Source organism: Aspergillus nidulans, chromosome VII (assembly GCF_000011425.1).
Source record: "Aspergillus nidulans FGSC A4 chromosome VII".
Lineage (NCBI taxonomy): Eukaryota > Fungi > Ascomycota > Eurotiomycetes > Eurotiales > Aspergillaceae > Aspergillus > Aspergillus nidulans.
This window is the reverse complement of record NC_066263.1, coordinates 722,014-741,919: the sequence shown is the minus strand read 5'-3', so window position 1 is coordinate 741,919 and position 19,906 is coordinate 722,014. Positions and strand designations below refer to the sequence as shown.

Genomic DNA, 19,906 nt, shown 5'->3' with positions numbered 1-19,906 from the left:
TAAAGTCTTTCAAGCCAGGATGAATCCGCCTCAACTTAGCAATATCCGCCCCGTACCCTTCGTCATAAACCACTTGAACATATAGCCCATATCCTTTATCAGAGTCAGCAAAAGTGAGCAGAGCGGCCGAAATGTCGATGGAATCGTCTGCTCGGTCTTTTGCTCAAAAATCTCCACAAACTGATCATAGGTCAACTCGTCACCCGCGAGAGACAGCCCCCTACCCGCGTATTTCTTGGGGTTCAGAAACCCCTCAGCAGCAAAGTATCCAATGCCGCTGGTAGCCACTAGCTGTAGAGGCTTTCCCTTCAGCGCCATCTTGAAGCAGGTCGCAAAGATTATGCCAAAGAAGCGGGGGACAAGGTTTTCGTAGAACGCGGTAGGGCGGAGGATGAGCCACTGCATATCATTCACCTTGGCCTGCTGTATGAGGTGGTGCTCGATGTTATGCTTGTGAATAAAGTGCGGGATGCGGGTAGGGTTGTTAGGCGACTTTGCCTCGCCGCCTCTATCAACGGAGGTCTGCACGAAGGACTTGACATTTGCTTGAGAGACTCGTCGATCAACGCCTTCCCTTGAGTTTCTTCTAGGGATTCATTGCCAATGGCGACCTGCTAGGCTTTTGTCAGCTCGCGTCGATTTCGTTGTGTCTAGGGTGTTCACAGGCTACTGACCTGGACACTGAAGACACCCCAAATGGGTATCTGTTCAGCGCGGTGTGCGTTATGAAATATTGCTGCTGGGTCGTCCAGATTTACTTCCACCAGTTTGATGTTTGACGATAGCCTAGAGAGACTCTGGGCCGAGGGCGATTGCGAGTTGCGGGTGGCGGCAAGGATCTCAAAGGAAGCGTTCCTAGGGAGCGGGATTAACTGATTAGTCACGGCAGTCATAAAAAGCCATGAGCGTCGACTATACTCAGGAATAGTATAGAACATAGGTATCTAAATATTTAGATTCGTTTTTCTGATAATACACGTAGATGCATGAAAAAATTGAAGGAATTGAAGCGGTCCATTGCTCTGGACAAGCTGACGCAACACCAAGAAAACCCTAGAACAGAAACGAGGTATAAAAGGGAACGATAGGAGACTACAGATAAGGGCATAAAAGAACGAAAAGCAAGTCTGAATATCCGCCATTTATCTCATTACACAGTCCATGCTTGCTGCTGCCAATAGAAAACCAAATGCGTGCAAAAAAGGTAGAGGAGGGGGTAGTAGGTACGTAGTGCTGCAGGTACGGCAGGTGAGGTGAACAGAGTCTAATACATCGAGTGGAGCTGATCCTGCGTCTTCTGACTGATCGGCCCAATTTCCTGCACGGCCTGCATGTCCTCGAGGACATCATTGAACGCGTGCTGAATCCCAGCGGCCACTTTGCTACGGTTCCAATCGCAGCGGGTATGCCAGAGCACATCCATCAGCGCGGAATTGATCTGCTCGAGCTGCTCTACAGAGCATCCACTCGTGCGCTGCGCCATCTCCTTATGCAAATTCCGCACGTACTCGTGGTCAATGATCAATTTCGGCGACTCGTCCTCTTCATTGAGAAGGGCTTGCAGAGCGGTTGGTTGTCTGGAAGCGGCGTCGAAAAGAGGTACAGGCGGCTGCGATTTAGGCTGTGATTGGACTTCAGCGCGCACAACCTGAGATTCGCGTAGCTGGGGCGGAGACGGCTGACTGCTGTCGCCTTGCTGGGTATCAGGGAGATGCTCCTCCTGCGAAACACGGTCGGGATACAAGGTAAGGTCCGGGTAATCTTGTCGCGTGCCGTGGATGACAACGGGGCTCTGGGTGTAGTGATGCGGGTGAGAGGACTGCTCTGACGACTTCTTGTCCGACGTCGTTTGCGTTGTCGAGGCTTCATTGATGTAGTCTGCTGGTTGGGATCCCGGAGCCATGGGGGTCATGGGCCCTCTCTGCGAGAAGCTCGATAGGCCCGATTCTCGCCTGACCTGCTGAGAGGGGGCGGTCATGGAGTAGGCCGGTTTGGGCTGGGCAGATGGTCCGAACGAGCTTACCTGCGTGTCCCTTCCAGCCGACTGGTCAGAGTTTGTCATGTATGTGTCCCCATCGCCATCAGGGTGAGTTTCGTGCGAGCCATTAGTTGCATTCGAATCGTTCAAATCCGACCCATCGCCGCGGTGATATCCATTTGTCATAAAACTCACAGTTGACCGGCGTGTAGGCGTGACAGGCCGGCCGGGGATTTGAGGACCAAGATCTGGAAATGAGGCGCCTAGCACCACGGGTCCACTCGTTGGGTCCGAATCTGTATTCCCACGCGGGACCCGGTTTGCGGCGCCGTATGCGATTGCGTCCTCCTCCTCTTGAGCCTTCTTCGCCTTCTCTATTGCGATCTTCTCCCGCTCCAGCTCCCGAAGGTAAACATTCTCACATTCAGCCACTAGCGCCGGTTCCGTTTGCTCAATGGTAGCGATATCAACCTCAACGTTGGATAGAAGTTCGTTCGCGCGGAGCAAACGTTCCTGGTCATTTAGCTGCCGTGCATCCTTGGCTATACGTTTGATATCCGCCAAGAAGTCCTTGGGTCGCTTGTAATATCCGTTAGAAAGCCGCTTCTCGATAGTCACAATCTCTAAGTTGTAGAAAAATTTGCCGGACACTGTCTCCCGAAGACCCGGAACTCCGTGCTTATCCTGCGCCTTTTCAAACGGTCGGAATGTTGTCCGCTGTTCGATGGGCAAATCGCTTGTGACAATGTTCGGGTCTTCTTCTTCCCACAGATACCGAATTTGAGACTCATCAATGACACCTGTCCTAAACCGCTTGTACTTTTTGATTTGATCCATGATCGGTTGAATTCGAATCTTGAGGAGGTTTAGTGTCTGGTAATCTTTCTTCTTCTGAGCTTTCAGCTCCTCTTTCGAGAGCGGAGGCTTCTCTGGCGGCGGCGGCGGCGGCGCTACTTCCAACTCTTCAAGCTGTCTCTTCTTCCGATTGTCAGGGTCGGGGAGATGAGAAGGCGAAGCTTTAATGAGGTCAATCACTTTAGCGAAATATTCATACCGTGCCTCCTGGCCCGGTGGTGAGAGCTCGAAGATATTTTTCTTCGAGTAGCCAAATAGATTTCTCACCAGCGTAGCATCAATATCTTCAGAGCTCTCAAGGACTCCAAGTAGAAGGACAGGGTCAGTAGGAGGGATTGACCGTAGAAGGCCCATGAACGTTGATATCACAGCTTGACCAACGGTCTGAGACCAATTCTGAAGGCCTGGGATGTAGATAACGCTAGGCTTATGTCGTTTTACTTCAGCAAAGAGCTGGATGACAGCCGCTTCAGGCGTTCTAGTAGAATCGCTCAGTAGTGTAGGAAGATCAAATGCTTGAACGTGAAGACCCTCGAAGTGATGTAACAGAGCACCCGCCAGGTACTGCTGACCCATTCCCAGAGCGCCCCGTAATAACAACCTCGGTCGAAAAACCCGCGACCTCTCAAATTCTTGCTGCATCTGCTCGCGTTGGAAGCCCATCGACGACTCGACGGAATCTTCATATTGCGCCTCCTCCAGAGCAGTGAGCCTCTTGCGCTGTGGAAGAATCTCCAAAAGTATACTCTTGAGTTCGGCCAAAGGCTGACGTAGTAAAGGTTCAACTGTCTTCGGTAACTTTGATGCACCTGAGCCTGTCGACCTCTCCGAAGAAGGGGTTATATTCTTGATTGCCAGCATGAAGTCCTTGGGTGCAACCTCAATCGTTCTGGGATCAATCAAGAGCTTCTTATCCGACTTGTAGATCTGAGGGTACCTTCTCTGTACTGCATTCAGCGCGGCTTCCGTGCAAAGAGCCCGCAAATCTGCACCTCCATAACCCTTTGTGATTTCCGCAAGTTCGTCCTTTATCGAATTTGGTAGTGGTGGATCCCAGCCCTTGGTGTGGATATCTAAGATAGCACGACGACCTTCGGTGTTTGGCAGGGGGAAGTAGAACTCCCGGTCGAAACGGCCAGGACGGCGGAGAGCAGGGTCAATAGAGTCCGGACGATTTGTAGCTCCAATGACAATGACTTGACCACGGCCATCCATACCGTCCATCAACGCCAGAAGAGTGGAGACAATCGACGCATGAATTTGCTCCTGTTTACTTGATCGGACAGGTGCCAATCCTGGAAAAGTCAGCATCAACACATTATTTCCAATAAGATTAGAACTTACCATCAATCTCATCAAAAAAGATGATACTCGGCTGAGTTTTGCGAGCCTCTTCAAATAGTAGACGAAGTTGCCTTTCGGCTTCTCCAACCCATTTACTCAGCGCATCAGCTCCCTTCCGCATGTAGAACGTGACCTTGCGACCCTCAGAGCTGACACTGTTCGCCAAAGCCCTGGCCAGCAGGGTTTTACCCGTTCCTGGCGGTCCATGAAAGAGAACACCACGGGGAGGCACAATGTGGAACCGCTGGAAGATCTCCGGGTACAGGAGCGGAAGAGACACCATCTCCTTCAACTGGTCAATATGGCCTTGCAACCCTCCTACATTATCGAAATTGACTATCATGTCGACGCCCAGCGGATCTGCATCGGCTAGTGCCTGCTTGTCTTTGACGCGGCCTAGGTTTGCCGGTGTGCCAGAGTGGCCTTGCACCGCGTCGGTACTGTGGGTTTGCGCTCCAAAGACTCCAGGAAGTGGCAGGTTGCCGCCAGCAGGTCCAGATATTGACCCTTTAGGATGCTGCATTCCCTCGTCATCGCTACTGTCGCTATCAACTCCTCCAGTTGCAGCATGTGCTCCTGGTGGTCCCAGAATCGCAGACGGCCCGCCGCCTCCGAAGGGTCCATAGGTTGGAAATAGTGAGCGCTGCCAGGTACTGCCACCTCCACCACGGCCTCGACGCGAAGGGGACTCGTTGACTTCATTCTCCGCCTCCTCTATCGGCAAGACCAAATCCGGGCGGATAATGCGATAATCAACGTTCTTGCGGCTGCGCCGGGGCTTCTCATAAACAATCTCTTGCTGTGCTCTGCGGCGCGGGCGGCCTCCTCTAAGATCTTGAAGTTCTTCAGCCAGTTCTTCAGCGATATCGACCGCTTCTGACTCCCCACGTGACCGAGAAGCCCTCTTACGGAGGCCCGGGCGCCGGCCGGTTGAGCTTTCATAATCATCGTCGTGAGCTTGGCTGGTTTTTCGCGGGGAACCTTGGGACTTTCCAGACTGGGATAATTCGTCCTCGTCGTGTGTGTCGTCTTCCTCTGGCTCGAAATCGCTCTCCTCGTCATCTTTTCGCTGCGAAGACTTCGGTCTCTTACGACTGGAACGACGGAGTCCATTTTCTTCTTCGTCTTGTTGTGTGGCTTCTTGAGTATTTTGGTTGCGGTTAGGTCTATTCCGTCGCCTTGTAGTTGGCCCCTCATCGTCGTCGTCATCATCATCATCATCCTCATCTACTTTCGTATTTCCCTCACCGTTCTCAGATTCTGGCACAAAGCCTTCATCCTCGGCTGGCGCATCTTGTCCATCGTCATCTCTGAAAGAGTTAGGTGCACTCTCTTGGATCTCCAGCTGTGAGGTCTTGATCTCTGTCAAAGTCTCCTCGATAACCTCGGGATCCTCCATCTTCGCGTCAGCTTCGTCAGCCTCACCCTCGACCTCGGGAGCGCGCTTAGACCCGCGCGACGAGCGGCGACCGCGCTCTGCTTCTGGACTATGCGTGCCTTTTTGCACCGTCTGAACATGGCGCCCCGAGTTCGTCAATGCATATATGTCTTCAGACGGATCGCGATTTCGTCGAGTGGTACGCCGAGTGCCTGTAGGATTATCCGAGAACGCTTGCCGCTTCAGCGCATTGACTTTCAGCTTCACCACCTTCTTCGGAGAGGGAACAACGTCTTCTTCATCTTCTTCCTCCTCATCCTCAATACTATCTGAGCCCTCGTTGTAGACTGGCCTATTTGTGGCGGCCCTGCGCGCGACTGTTCCCCGGGCTGTTCTCGGAGCGTCAACATCCTCCTCCTCGGGCGACCCTTCGAAGTCAAATTCGTCATCGAATTCGCTAATTTCGTCCTCATCGGAGACTATATCATCATCGGAATCGCGCCGCGCCCTTTTCTTCGTAGGACGGTTTTTCTTCCTCGACTTCGACTTCGAGGCAGAACGCCGGCTGTTACGAACGGGGTGGTCGCTGTAGTCGTCATCATCTGAGTCGGATTTATTCGCGATCTCTTCCAGGGATCTTTTGATACGGGCCATGGCTGCTGCACGGGCTCTGCTGAATGCCATCAGTATGCAACGGACGCGGGGGACGCGCAAGATAACTCAAAGTAGAACGACAAGGGACGGACGCTAAAGTAACATGGTCGAGAAGTCAATTCCGTTACGGGCTCAGTAACTCACCAACAAAAACCGAGATTAGATCTCGATTGTCCTTCACACGCAGTACTTAACGAGGAGGTGCTGGCATGAAGAAGGGCCGAAAGTAATCTAGAAAAGCGGCGAACCCCAGCAAAGCAAAGGCCAATGGATAGTATTTCAGCAAGTAAAGTCACTTGAGTACTTGTAGCGAATGCGCAGGGACAGCTGTTGTAGCAAAAGAGCGACGTCGAACAAAAGGAATCTATTATCGACCACTGCACAACAAATACTCAAAACAAGGCGAGCCGACCGCGGATCGAGAGCAAAAATGAACGGAGTAAAGAATGGAAGTAATAGACAACGTTAAGACGCGTCGTAGGCAGGCGGCACTTCGCTCGTCTCGTGGAGAGCCTAGTTAGTCGAGTGCTCGGTCTCGACGGGTGTCAGCACATCGAAAATCAAAACTGAGATGTAACAAAAACAAATGATGGATGAGCACGCATACCTATTCAACAAGCCTGTAAAGTCAATTTATTGTCATCAATCAAAATAGGCTAACTGAGTGATGGGGTTAATCACTTTTAGCAGCGCCCTCTTTGTCACGATCCCGACCTCCCACTGCGAGCAAGTCTTGAGGCTGGAGTCAGTCGTCCTGCTGCGTCAGCCACACATAAGCCACAACTAGACCCCTGATAGGTCTAGCGGCGCGGCCAATGCCCAGTTCCTGCCTAAGCGCTCAGGCAATAAGACCTGGACCCCCACCCAATTCTCAACTTTTCGGCTAGTGGCCACGAACAATCGCAACTGGGCTGGCCTGGGCTGGGATCCGTCCGAGATCACGGCAAACCCAGCACATCAGAACCCACCGTAAACACCACAACGCCATCCCTATCAAACCTGTAAAACATCAGAAATAAGCCCCGGATGTCATTCTGAGTTGAATTGCCGCATTTCAGCGGCTCTTTCCGACCCGCTTGACTGATTTTGGTCACAGAGGGATGAAGAGTAAAGAGTGATGGAAAAGAACAAACACGCAGCCTGTTTTTTGACCAGCGCCTCCGCCCTGCATCTAAGCTTATCGCCTTTTGACTTCGCTTCCTCCCCGCTTGTTCTTGACCTCCGTCTGGAACTTGACCCGGGGCCCTTGATATCATGTGATCGCTGAGTCAGCCCGCCCTTGAACATCAAAATAGCTTCGTCTCTATAAAACATAGAATAGAAGCAGAACTCATTAGATTGAATAGTTACCTCATCAGTCAGTATATTAATTTAACATGCCTCCTCGTCTCAACTTCAATTGCTCTCGGGCGCTTTTCCGCAGAAACTTAACAACCACCCGCACCCGACTGAACACCGGTATGCCGCCGCATCCACCAACCCAGCAACCAGAAACAAGTGCCTACAAGGAAGGAGTAAGTCATCTTTTAGCCGTGCTTATCAATCAGGAAGAATGACTCGCTGAATTGCTATGTTAGATGTCGCGCTACAAAGTCTTCGCCAGCCCGTTTGCAAAGGTCTTCCTGGGCGCCGTCTTCACGTACCAGGTTATATACTGGACCTGGGTGAAGTTGGAGATGGAGGAGGTCAAGGTTGAGAAGAACCGTGTGTTCTCATCTTCGGCTTTACATCTTGCTTAAGCTAACGGTATTTGTTAGAGCAACTCGCTGCCTTGGAGACGGAGGCAAGAGAGCTGACCGGGACTGGGAAGAAATGAAATGGTGAGATTGGTATATGGTATAGAATGTATTCCAATTTGTTAGTATATGTATGTGTCTACTATCCACGAAATATACCCCTTCATTCATGAGTCAAGCCCGTAGTCCACTTATCAGATTGATGTTTTTTCCTGCTACATATTTTAGACGCCGACATGCTTAGGGGTATTTACACAGCTAACCTATGCCAACTAGGTATCAAGTACTTTTCTTTATAACAGCTTCCACGCACAGCCAGCATATCCATGCTTTAGCCAATGTTCATACATAGCGCAATTTGTGCTCGCAGCTTTTTTCCCATTGCTGGTCCAACTCTTTTTCCAATAAGACAAGAGAGAGAGAGAGAGAGATAAAAAGGAAGAATGAAAGAATGGACCAATGAAAGAAGAGAAAAGAAATTGAAATTAGATCGACGTTGTCCTGATCATTTGTCCACTTTTCATAAGACTGTTCAAGTTTCAAAGCTGTTGAAGCATCATGATGGCTCGAGTGAGCCATGATCAGGTTATAGTTCTGCCCGCTTATGCAGCCTCATGCACCGGGTCACTGCTGCACAATGGACTTCCCATTATGGTAGTCAACCTCACCCAGACCAACCTTACCGTCAATCCCGTATCTTATGCCTTCTGCTCCTCGTGCTCACTCTTGTTGTGTATGTGTGTTGGCGCACTGCTAACATGCCCATGGTCAGAAGGCAAAAACCAAGTTATCAATGCGCTCACCATATTTGAAGTGCTGGAGATCAGTGTGTTTGAGGCGCAGATTCAAGGTTAGAATGCCATTGCCAGGTAGACTATACCACGACAAAAACCCATACCGGAATGCGGGCTGTCCGTCTCACCGAGCAAAATCAACATGTTAAGGTCTGCGCTCTCCGTTGACAATCAGTATTGCGCTTGAGATGCCAAGCGTAAGAATCTCGTCTGCCTAAAATTTGCATGCACACGAAACGTTGCAACCGCTCGTGTTCCTCAAAGTCCGTCTGATTATCTCTTTTTTGTTGTCACAGTTGTGAAATGTGCAGCTGTATGGCTCTTCGCCTCGTTTTTGGTGTTTTCTAAGGACAATTTTAGATATATACAAGACTAACGTCTTGCGTGGACTTATTTCATCCCATAGCGCAGACGTGTTTATTCTGGACAAAACTCACATTGACTCCAGCTCGCCCTGTCCGACCTGTTACTAGTCTTCTCGAGGGGATTGCTATTTCCTGGTCCTGGACTCCCCGATAGCAGCTCCGATGCCGTAACCAAGATCTTCTGCAGGATGTCTCGGTTCCGATCTGATAATTCGCCATCCTGTTCGGTTATATCGTCTTCCCCCAGGTGGCCACGTCTCCGCTGATGATTGTTGATCATTTTCGTCATAGCATTTATCACACTCACCGCCGCTTCAGATATCATATTGTCCATTTTATCATGCCGTGGATTGGCAGGCTGGGAAGGATTCTGCTCCAACGCTGGCCCCAGCTTCAATTCTGCCAGCTCAATGGCCCGAGTATGATCGATGTCGAGCATGCTGTGCTCTCTGACTGGGTCTAACGATAACATGCTCGAGTTGGCGGCCTGGAAAGCTGTATGGATCGCGGCAAGCGGATCTTGGAGGTCATTGCTAGCGGATTGAACCATGATTCCTGATTCGGGTCGGACTTGTGACAGTGTTGCCTGTTCAGGCATGTTGTCCGTATGTATAGATACAGTATCCTTTGACTTTAGGTTTTCGTACCACTCACGAGACCTGAGACCCGGTCAGACTTCATACTTCACTTAGTAGGATTTACGTGTGAGCTTACCTCCTCAGCAGTTCATCGGCGTCTTCATTATTATGCATGCGAGCAAGGTGTTGACGGAAATTGTCCAGGCGGGGCCACTTCTTACTGCTTCGTGGGCAGTTCCGTCCAAAGCACATATATAATACCTTGGGCCCACGCTCCGGCTCCTTCTTATGAACGCATTTCTTATGCCGTGCAAGATCATTGATGGTGCCAAACCCTTCCTTGCGTCTACAGTTCAGTATATCACACTTAAATAGCTTCTTATGCCGGGCTTCATGTTTTCTGCATAATACAATCAGGAAATCGGTACAAAACGCGAACCGGCTTAAGGTGTTTACCTTTTATCAGACGGACACTTGCCAGTCCACGGACATTTTGGGTAGTCGCATTTGATCACTTCATGACCAAATATAGACGGCGACTCTGGTGGACCGACAATATCCATAGGTTCATAATGATGCGCTAACTCGGCGCCTACCGGCGCCGTTTTCTCGCCATGTTCGTACTCTTGCGGGGTAAGGCGCGGACTGCAAGCAGAACCTACAGCATATGAGGTAGCGATGGACCGTGTCGTGCAACTGCGAGTGCTGTATCCAGAGTCGGACGAGTGTAGGCCATTGTACTGACTTCCAGTCTCAGAGGGTTCGCTATAATGGCTAGCAGAACACCTACGATCAAACTCGCCCAGCTCTTGAACCATCTCCGATGGCCGCGTGGAGTAAGTCACATTGGCAGGTACACCGGTGATTCGAAGGGGAGTCCATGAATCCTGGTCTCTCAGGAACCGCGCAGACGAGTAGTGGAAATATTCGAGAGGCTGTGGACTGGGCGATGCCGACTGCTTTTGGGGTCGTATCCAGTGATTAAGGAAGAGGCCGTGATTTTGTGAAGGAGCGCCGTGGTCTGTCGCAAACTGATATCCCAGAAAAGAAGCTGGATCGCTGGGGCTCAATTCGGCGGAGGGTTCGTTGGGAGAAAGCTCGCCTGCAGGCGTTGAACTGATGCCCTGAAGAATATCGCTGGAGTCGCCCCAGATATGGTTTGACCCCTGAAAATATTTAGCATTCTTGATGCATAGTACCATAAATTATACTTTTTTCTTCTTGGTTATAGTCAATGTGAGGGTTTGGGGCAGGGCAAGCTCGGGGAGAACTGAGCGGGTACCTACACTCATAGTGGCAATCGGTGCGACCAAGACAAACAAGAATTGACTCGAGCAGGGATTTTCTGCACAGGTCTGTGTTACCGACGAAACTCAAGCGAGGAGTGCGATAAGACGGAAAATGCTGGCAGTGACACTGTTGGGATTGAACGCAGGGACGTCATATAGGTCGAAGCGGGAGGCTGAAAGGACGGAGTTTACAGCACTAGAGATGAACGGCGGCGGTGACAGATGATGGGATCGGGTCCAAAGTCTCAGGCGATTATGTGGACAACCTTTTGTTGGACATAACCTGGACGATAGGCGTTGAGTGTGCGGAAAAAGAAAGGATCGGATGGAAGAAGGTTGGAGAGAGGGATTGAAGCCGGGAGAAAAAAGCAAGCAGATGTGAGCAGAGTATTTCGTAGATGCAAAGACAATCTTGAGAGCAAAGGTCTTCGGGCCCCCACGCGAACACTGAAGAATGACAGGACTAGACTCGTGTCAAGACTCGTTAGGCACTATGATTATCGGACGAGAATAGGCCGAGTGTGTGCAGGATTAGTGCTGTTGGCTGCAGATGAAAGTGAGGCATCCGCGGATATGAAAAATTCTCATTTGCTGCTCATTATTAGGAATCAAGGTTGTCATAAGGCTGTCTCTACGGTGTAAACTCTCATCTCTCTGAAGCGGCGTGGCTGTGCCTGTAAGGAGGCTTGAGAAACAGCTACTCCGCTGTAGGAAGAAGAACAACTGACAAGCCGACAATCCTGGCATTCCATCAGATGTCGATCGCCGGGCCTAGTTAAGCCACTACGGACTCCGGAATAGTAGGTATTGCTCCATAGTCCTTATCAGTAGTTCAATTCAATCACTGGAGAAGTGGACTAGGAACGTTCCCTTGACAAGTCTATCGAAAGACGTCCAATATCATAATCATTGATCCGTCATATACATCTATCGCACTGTGCCAAGAATCATCGCAAAAAAAGAGCTAATAGTCATGTCGAGCAGTCACCGCGCCCAATAAGGGGGAGGGGGGGTTTCAAGGGTATATAGAGTGATATAACAAACGCCGATCACATCGCACGACCATGCTAGAGAGTAATAAAAATAAGAAAAAAGAGAATCAATGTCAACCGTGTAGTTCTCAACATGGCAATAAACAAGGCCATCCAAAGAAGCAAAGTTCTAGCTTGGAACTCCATTCCACGGTTTCCACCCCACGATCCGTCAAGTCTGCCACTGGGGTATCACGTACAAAAAGTAGCTGGAAAAATCCCGCCGTTAACTGGTCCAAGGCCAACTCATTGGCCTTGGTACCCTGAATCGTAAGGCATAGCCGAAGCTATTGGTCCTTGGTAAGGATAGTGGTTCTCCGCTCCGCTGGACACGTACGCCGTGGTTTGTGGATCGTACTGCATCTCCGTGGGGGACATGGAGAAACTGTTATATTCCGGCAGCACCCTCATGTCTTGATTGGGGACAGTTAGTCGCGGCCTGGCGTTGAATGGAGGGTAGGTGACTGAATTCTGATGCTGGTGCATGGCCATTAACCGTGTCTGGTCCCCAGCGAGTCCAGCCACGCCTCCGCCATGTGCTGTGTACGGCGTGACTCCTTCGAAACGAGCTGCCGGGTTGGGTGCTGTACTATCCAAAGGCATAGAGGCGTTAGGGAGGTACGATGCGCCCGTATTGAACGGTAACATAATCGGTTCGGAAGACCCTGGATGGCTATTCGAATACGGTGCCTGCGTGAAATTGTCCGCAGTTCCAGGCCCCTCGGTAACTCCAGTGTCTAATCTTGGATCAAAATCGCTGTCTTTCTGGGCGATCGGCACTTGACCAGAGAAATTATCTGGGTTGCCACTCGAGCCGATATTGACGGTGTACGGGAAATCTCTTTCTTTCACGAGACCCAGGATTGGTATAGCCAATTGCTCCATGTGTTTTGCCAGATGTACCGTGAGCTTTTTCCAATTGGTGCAAACATTGCCGCAAAACCGGCAAGGCTCCTCGCGGGGATTTCTCGCAGTCTCGAAATGACAGCTCTCCACAAGCTTCCACAGGCCATTGATCTCTCGCTCACGGTTGATCTCCTCCTGCACCTCAAGGGAAGTTGGGTCGTTCGACGCCCCGTCTGACAACTCCCTGTTTCTTGGTTTTTTGACTTTTGGTTCTGGCATCTTGTGTTCTCGAACGAGGTGCTGCACGAAGTTGTCTTTGCGATAACACTTGTGGCGACAATCAGCGAGCGAGCATTCCCACCATTCGAGCTGCCGGTGCCGTTCGCTCTCATGCCGAACCCAGTCAGCTTTTCGTTTGAAGGACTTGGGATCGGTGCAGTCGGGAAACGTGCAAGTGAATGGTTGCACATCTTCATAGATATGCTTCGTCCAGTCCGACGGTTTCTGGAATTTCTTGACATGGTAGCAAACCATACATTCAAATTCAGCCGGCAGTAGCTTGACCTGTGGTGGTGGATGCGGAACGCCTTGCGGGAAATGGGCTAACATGGTGGTTTCCCCAAGATCTTCGGAGCTCTCTTCCTCCTCTCCCGGCCTAGGAATCTGGAACTGGGTGTGCGAATCTCCATCCTGAGCTGATAAGCGTGGTGGTAAAAGTTTCGCTGTACCGCCCAGGGCGAAGCAGAATTTACCAGCCTTGCACTTCCTGTGGTTGACATCGCGTGCGTGTGTTTGCTTGATCTCGATCAACCTCTTGTATCGTCGGACCTGCTCGTGTGCAAATCGATCAATCAAAGCCGGTTCGATACGGGGGTTGAGCCGGAGAATCTGTGTCTTGAATCCTTCCAGTGTCGGTATCGGTAGTTCCTTCGGAATTGGAAATTCCATAATAAGCTTTTCTTCGCTATCATCGTCATCATCTTCCTCGGCAGCATCATGTTGTGGCCGCGCATGCTTGGCCTCTTTATTTTCCACGGGCTCACTTGTGTAGCTGATATTGGGAACTGGCGGTCCGCCATGGGTTGTCATGAGTTCAAACAAACCTGGTGCTCTGGGTACTTCACTTCTGCTCCGTCCCCGAACCTTGAGAGTATTCCAAGGTTTGGTTGTTGTTGTTGTTGTTGTGCTTGGAGATACAACACTTAGCGAATCTTTGCCGCCAATGGCAGCCATCTGCCTCGTTGTTGCCATAACCGCACCACTAATACTATAGTTGGTAGTTTTTGGAGTAAAGGGGAGACTTAATCGGTGCGGGAAGCTGTCTTTCCTCTGGGGAGCAGCCTTGCTCTCCGTGTCCTGGGCTTCGCCTTCGTGGACAGGCTGCATGGTAGAAAGATCAGTCTTTTGGCGTTGACGTTTCAGGAGATTGCCTTTTTTTTGGGGAAGATACTTGAGAAAACTGTTACGTCTCTCGTGCTTCTTTTCTTTCCCATTTTCGTTGAGGCTCATCATCTGGAAGGATCTGATACTGTTGGCATCAAGATCGCGCGTGCCCCACGTTGCAACGCGGGATATAGCGTCAGTCTCTCTAGCACGTCTTTGGTATTCAACCATAGCTTGAGTGGAGCTGACCGGCTGCATCCGTGTTGTTTGGGGAGACCGGTCGAGCTCAATGTCACGCCACGGAGGAGACCCGAGAAACTGATGAGCTTGCGGCTCACCCGTTTCTGCAGACTGAGGTTCAGGGGGCGTCATTTCAAATGCTTCCTGGACCAATCTCTCTTCCTTTACACTAACAGGAGCAGATGACTCTGTTTCATCGTCGCTATAATCGCTTGTCTCATGGAGCACAAGACCCGGCCCACGGATCTCAGATCGGTCAGGGGTGAACTTTAGACTGAAATAATCGAGTGAAGGATCACCGGTACTTTTCGCCCTCCGCCTAGTGCCATGGTAATCTGTTCGCCCTCTCTGGAAACACAGATAATCATCACCAGCTTCACTGTGGGCCTCACTAACGGCCTCTGACCATGTATAGATATCGGCATTCCTTTCCGCTAGTTTTCGCTGTGAGTCGAGTTCATTGGGGCTGGGAACATATACATCCTCTCGCGCATCCGGTGCGAGGCCGGCTTGGCCAGTCAGCACATTTGGGACCCATGCCCCATCGGCTGACCTTGAAACGGAATGACGATCATCCTCTATGGTAGCATCTTCACCCGAAGCGTTGGACGCGCCCCCCGGGGACAAATGTATGGAGGATTGACTTGGGCGGCGGTTTGTTGAGAAGCTGTCCCTGACGGGCGAATCGCCTCGTGAATAGCTCTCCACTTTGACAATTGGGCTGATCGTTGTGACCGACTCGGAAACTGGACCAGGGCCGAGATTGTCATCTAAGAGCGTTGTTTTCAAACGAGGTACGGGAGGCTGCTGAGCCCGCGGAATCCGAGGGCTCCCAACGCTCCTCGTATCCGACGCTGGGCTTGGATGATTGGTAAGAACTGGCGTAAGGAGCTGGGAAGGGTTTATGCTCGCGGGCGGAGACGACGGACTGGGACCAGATTGAGTTGGTGAGCTCGCCGTTACGTTCTGAGGTGATGTAGCAATGACTGGCCAAACGCCTGGAATCATGAGATCTGCAGGTGATGTATGGCCGCTTATATCACTGGCCCACTCGTCCACTGGGCTGAGGAATTCAGAGTAGGTGGTACCGTAGCCCTCATGATTGCCTGTTGTGGACGTGTTATTGATGGAGTGATCCTGCGAGGACGTAGATCCAGTCCATGCGCTCCCTCGGTCGTCGACAGGCGTCAATCTTATTGTAAATTTTTGGAACTCCGCCTCTTCAGGGTCATTTTCAGTAAGAAAGGGGTTTGAGAGTTCGGGGTCGAGATTTCTATCGTTCGAGTCGCTCTGGACAAACTGAGGCGAGACAGCCGACATCTTCTTACTCGATCGTTTACGAAAGCTCAGCGACTCAACGAGGATCAGGAGCAGGAGGGTGTAGCTCTTCTTCTCAGCAGACTAGAGTGTGTCCAGAGGTACGTAGCACTAGTACCTGATGAGAAGGGTACAAAGTGGCATGTCTAGCACGTTGTAGATGATCGGGAACAGGAGGATTTAAGAAGAATGGGGCAACACGTCAGATTCTAAGAGAACGAGCCGCCAACGTTGCCCAGTCTCTGGCGCAAGTCTAGGTCATTCAACCTTGCTTCGGATATAATCGACAGGACCAGGATGGTTGTGGCCCAATCAACAATATGACGTAGAAGGAGAGGCCAATACCTAGCAAGTCAGGATAAGATAAAAGACAGCAGGATAGTGAGGCCAGTGAGACGGCGGGGAGGCGACGAGCCAGAGGAGGCTGAGTTTTGGTGAAAGCAAGGGGGTGTGTTGGGTGGAGAGGGAGGAATATTAATTTGACAGGTGGGAGGAGGCTCTGAGGAGAGGAAAGACCGACAACAGGGCTGAACGAAGGAGGGGAGCGACCAGGACAAGGTGGGGGAGAAAAAAGAAAGGAGTCGAGGCTGCCTTGGTATCACGACACTGCAGCTTCAAGCGCCAGTCAGCGCCAAACTAGAGGCTAGGACTGGTAGCGTTTCTCAGCCAATTCAGAACGCGAAACTCCTTCCCTCTGAGGACCCGGGTATAATTGTACACATTTTGATGTTGACAGATATCCACTGCTTAGATTCTGGTTCAGCGGTTCAGCTTCTACTATCTCCACCACCCCACAGATCGAAGACTGAGAAAACTATCCTGTATCTGTTCCCTCAGGCCAGACTCTGACAAATGAGGGTGTCTATCGGAGAAATACACCGCATCTGTTCTTGTTTATTCTCCATAATCCACGATTGCCGCATGTCAGCAACATGTTAATGAGAATAAAGTCTGCCTTGCATCAAGTTTCGGTCTAGCCACAGCAAAGCCACGATACCGCAGCCACACCTCGTGCGTCCACACAGCCAAGGCAGAATCGACTTTCAGCTTCATGAGTCTTGAGTAGAATGAGTTGTCCTGCTTGGAAACATATCACGGTATAGGCCATATTGACGTAATGCGCATATCCAGGATGTTCAAGAGTGTTGGTTGGATCTGGAAATCATGATTTTACCTTGGGTAGGGAAGTTACAGTACAGAGTAGTTAGTATAAACTTAAATCATCGAGAGGGGAATTAGTCTATTAATGATATGCAAGCAGCGAGTAATGTGATACAATACAGTAACGCCATGGGGCAGCCCAGACTCCCTCTATACACGATATAAGCGCCGAAATATCCCTCCTACCCTTTATGAACAAGCCAAATCCAATACATTCTCTTATCTCATTGATACCAAGCCAGCGTTCTCGTCATCCAATCTCGGCCCAAGATAAATCCCAGGCACACCCATCTCCTCCGCAACAGTGCAAAGCTGCTCTTCTACACGGTTGGGATCAGGTGTTTGATTAGGACTAGTATCGGCCCGGCTCATGACGATGCGCAGCAGATCAGTCATGATCTCAAGCTGATGCATCTCTTTCTCATGCGGATCTAGCGAGCTGATGGTAAGCCCCCTCGATTCAAGTGTGGCGGATTTGCGATCACTGAGGATCTCAACAAGCTGCTGAACCTGCGCGATATTCGCTTTGCTATGCGGGGTTGAGGAGATGCGGCGGAGACGGCGTTTAGGGGTATCCGATGGGACGGCGGCGAGACGTGCGACTTGCAGGATGATTAGACGGGCTGTTGTTTCGTCCGGGTGGAAGCCGAAGGTTGAGTGCAGGGAGCATAGGGCGACAAGTGTACCTGCGAGGTCTTTGGAGAGGCAGAAGCAGCGGATGATTTGGTCGTAAAGGTCTTTGGAAAAGTCTTCCCGGGCGGTTGTCTGGGCTCGGGTGGAAAGATAAGAGAACCAGGTCATCATGTTTGAGTAGAGCGCGCGGGCTGTTGGAAACTCGGCGAAGTATGCTGTGCGGCTGCGGTCGTATTGAAGTTTGCCGCAGTCCCAGAGGCAAGCATATGTTTCAAGGTCTGGCTGCACGGAAGATGATAGTACTTGAAATTTGTTCCAGAGGGCACCAATGTCCTGTTTTCGAAGTTCAGCGTAGAGGAGATGGTTCATGAAGTAAGAGTTAGGTTGAATACGGGAAAGCGTGAGATTCTTGACAAGATGTTCGACTGCTTCTTGATCGCCTCGCCTGGTATAATGAAGGAGTAGAATCGAAAATGTTTCAATGGTCGCTGCAGGCATTGGTCGTTGCATGAATTTTGGAATTCGAGCATTCGTGCGTCCAGTTTCTGGTTGCTCTGAATCCTTTGCTTCGGCTTTGGAGACTCGGTCGATCCGCTGTTTGATCATGGACCAGCCTAGCTCTTCCGCTTTCTCTCGAGCAGGCGCGCTTCCCTCGCGTAGCCAGCCGGCAATCAGACCATTAAGATGCTTTGGATCTGGCCTCACACCGCGTTCATACATCAGCTCGACTACCAAAGCGGCGGAATCGACTTCACCCATTCCAATCAGTTTTTTCAACCAGCTGGCGTAGAAAAACCGATTTTCGAACCGACGGGGTAGGACCGTGAGCGTGGAAAGGGAAACTTTGTTAACATCCTGTTCGGAAACAGCTGAGGCCTGCAGGTTCCCAGCCAGTCCGAGGGCTGCAGTGTACAGAGCCGTTGAATCGTTTGCCGAATCCTTGCCTGTCACCATCATGTCCTTGAATACAGCGATGGCGAGGTCAAGCTTCCCGGCTTTGAGAAGTCCAATACTAATCTGATCATAGTCATCCATGGTCATCTTATGTCGAAGCATCGCTTTTAATTGAAGGTAGAGGGCCCACAGTTTAGAATCTGCTTCCTTCCCAGACTGTCTTCCCCAAGCGATGATAATGGGTATAAGGATGCGGGCGTGCTGAAAGTTGTCGTTCTTCATAAATGCTAGAGCAATATCCTGGGCTCGCTGTGGATTGCCTTCAGCAGTGAAGAGCTGTACCCCAAGCTTCCAGTAGGCTTCTAGGTCTTCTTTCTGCTGACTGAGCCCATCCTGGTGCATCTCCCACTGGTCGAGTGCTTCTCTGGTCTTACCCAGTTGCTGTAGAGAACTTATATATGAAAGCACATGCGCCGTAGGAAGAGATCGACCGGCTAATAAGGCGTCTTCAGCAAGGACTTGTATACGAGCTGCGTGTTGCCCTACTGAGGTCTGGGAAGACCAGAGCAGCGTCATAGCCTCCTCGGGTATCGCACTGACAAAATGTGGAATGATCTGTTTGCATCCTCGGTACCAATTCCAAAGGTCTTGCCTTGCTTTCTCGCTGGATTTATCGGCAGCAAACCGCTTCAAAGCACGATTGAATCTGTCAATGTAGTCGCTGTGCTCTGAGTCCCCGAATGCCATTTCGTATGGTTGTCGTATAACTTCCTGCAAACTGTCGTCTTTTTTCTTCATCCAATTCTCTTCCTCCAAGGCTAGGCCCTCAAATTCTTCTTTAAGCAGGTTATCAAGCTCTTCGTCAAAGACGTCATCGAAGGTGATAGGTTCATCTTTGCCATCTCTGGCCTCCTGTTTTCGCAGAGCTTCCAGTGCAATAGCCCTCTCATCTTCTGGTAGGCTCTGTATGAAGCTGCTGTTAGGCCCAAACGGGTCCTCCTTCAGAGACTCTAGTTCATGATCCAGCTGCGAAAGTTCGCGCGCCACTTCTTCCTTCTCCGCAATATCTTCCGCTTCCGGATCTATCCTCCTCCTCTTCGTGCTTCGGCGGGTATCTTGTTCGTAGAATTTTATCTTGTCATTGGGCCCACCGTAATCGATTAATCGCGGCGCTGCAGCAGTGAATGCTCGAGTAAAGGAACGAGGCGAAGCCGCCGAACTGCTCGAGCGGGCCACATGTTGATACCACCGAGCTCCTCGAATCACCGGGCGGAGCATGAAGTGAGAGGAATTATATCATCGGTCTCGGGAACTGATCGTAAACAAAGCGGCCAATTTTTGGACGAATAAGGCGAAAGAGCAAGAAGTTGATCGAGGGAGAAATTCATCCTAGACTCCGCGGAACTGGAAAGCTCTCGATCTGGTTTAGC

At 50.7% G+C, this 19,906-nt stretch overlaps 6 protein-coding genes across 6 annotated transcripts, besides 1 other annotated feature; 1 reads left to right on the top strand and 5 right to left on the bottom strand.

Moving 5' to 3' along the window:
* Positions 1–19,906: part of a sequence feature (contig 1.22 729..276296(1)) that runs on past both edges of the window.
* ANIA_10204 (uncharacterized protein) lies at positions 31–938 on the bottom strand (the record flags this gene model as incomplete). Its single annotated transcript, XM_050612757.1, has 2 exons — positions 31–522; positions 675–938. The coding sequence occupies 2 exons, from the start codon at positions 936–938 to the stop codon at positions 31–33; spliced, it is 756 nt and encodes a 251-aa protein (XP_050468637.1).
* On the bottom strand, positions 1,124–6,209 carry ANIA_10191 (chromatin segregase YTA7; the record flags this gene model as incomplete). Its single annotated transcript, XM_653952.2, has 2 exons — positions 1,124–4,128; positions 4,178–6,209. 2 exons carry the CDS (start codon positions 6,207–6,209, stop codon positions 1,265–1,267), a joined length of 4,896 nt encoding a protein of 1,631 aa, XP_659044.2. The 3' UTR covers positions 1,124–1,264.
* On the top strand, positions 7,549–8,262 carry ANIA_01439 (uncharacterized protein). Its single transcript, XM_653951.2, has 4 exons — positions 7,549–7,723; positions 7,787–7,913; positions 7,967–8,076; positions 8,222–8,262. The coding sequence occupies exons 1-3, from the start codon at positions 7,586–7,588 to the stop codon at positions 8,023–8,025; spliced, it is 324 nt and encodes a 107-aa protein (XP_659043.1). The 5' UTR covers positions 7,549–7,585; the 3' UTR covers positions 8,026–8,076; positions 8,222–8,262.
* Positions 9,046–10,814, bottom strand: ANIA_01438 (putative C2H2 finger domain protein). Its single transcript, XM_050612756.1, has 3 exons — positions 10,139–10,814; positions 9,819–10,028; positions 9,046–9,763 (listed from the first exon to the last, which is right to left on the bottom strand). The coding sequence occupies exons 1-3, from the start codon at positions 10,498–10,500 to the stop codon at positions 9,157–9,159; spliced, it is 1,179 nt and encodes a 392-aa protein (XP_050468636.1). The 5' UTR covers positions 10,501–10,814; the 3' UTR covers positions 9,046–9,156.
* ANIA_01437 (putative C2H2 finger domain protein) lies at positions 12,249–15,791 on the bottom strand (the record flags this gene model as incomplete). The annotated part of the gene is made up of 1 exon (XM_653949.1): positions 12,249–15,791. The coding sequence occupies one exon, from the start codon at positions 15,789–15,791 to the stop codon at positions 12,249–12,251; it is 3,543 nt and encodes a 1,180-aa protein (XP_659041.1).
* ANIA_01436 (pentatricopeptide repeat protein) lies at positions 17,169–19,754 on the bottom strand (the record flags this gene model as incomplete). The annotated part of the gene is made up of 1 exon (XM_653948.1): positions 17,169–19,754. The coding sequence occupies one exon, from the start codon at positions 19,752–19,754 to the stop codon at positions 17,169–17,171; it is 2,586 nt and encodes an 861-aa protein (XP_659040.1).

Bases quoted from the DNA above. Each gene is read 5' to 3' on its own strand.
- ANIA_01439 (XM_653951.2), top strand. From the start codon at position 7,586: ATGCCTCCTCGTCTCAACTTCAATTGCTCTCGGGCGCTTTTCCGCAGA. The intron at 7,724-7,786 runs GTAAGTCATCTT...TTGCTATGTTAG, and splicing joins CAAGTGCCTACAAGGAAGGA to ATGTCGCGCTACAAAGTCTT. The intron at 7,914-7,966 runs GTGTGTTCTCAT...GGTATTTGTTAG, and splicing joins GGTCAAGGTTGAGAAGAACC to AGCAACTCGCTGCCTTGGAG.
- ANIA_01438 (XM_050612756.1), bottom strand. From the start codon at position 10,500: ATGGTTCAAGAGCTGGGCGAGTTTGATCGTAGGTGTTCTGCTAGCCAT. The intron at 10,029-10,138 runs GTAAACACCTTA...ACTGAACTGTAG, and splicing joins AAGTGTCCGTCTGATAAAAG to ACGCAAGGAAGGGTTTGGCA. The intron at 9,764-9,818 runs GTAAGCTCACAC...ACCGGGTCTCAG, and splicing joins GCCGATGAACTGCTGAGGAG to GTCTCGTGAGTGGTACGAAA.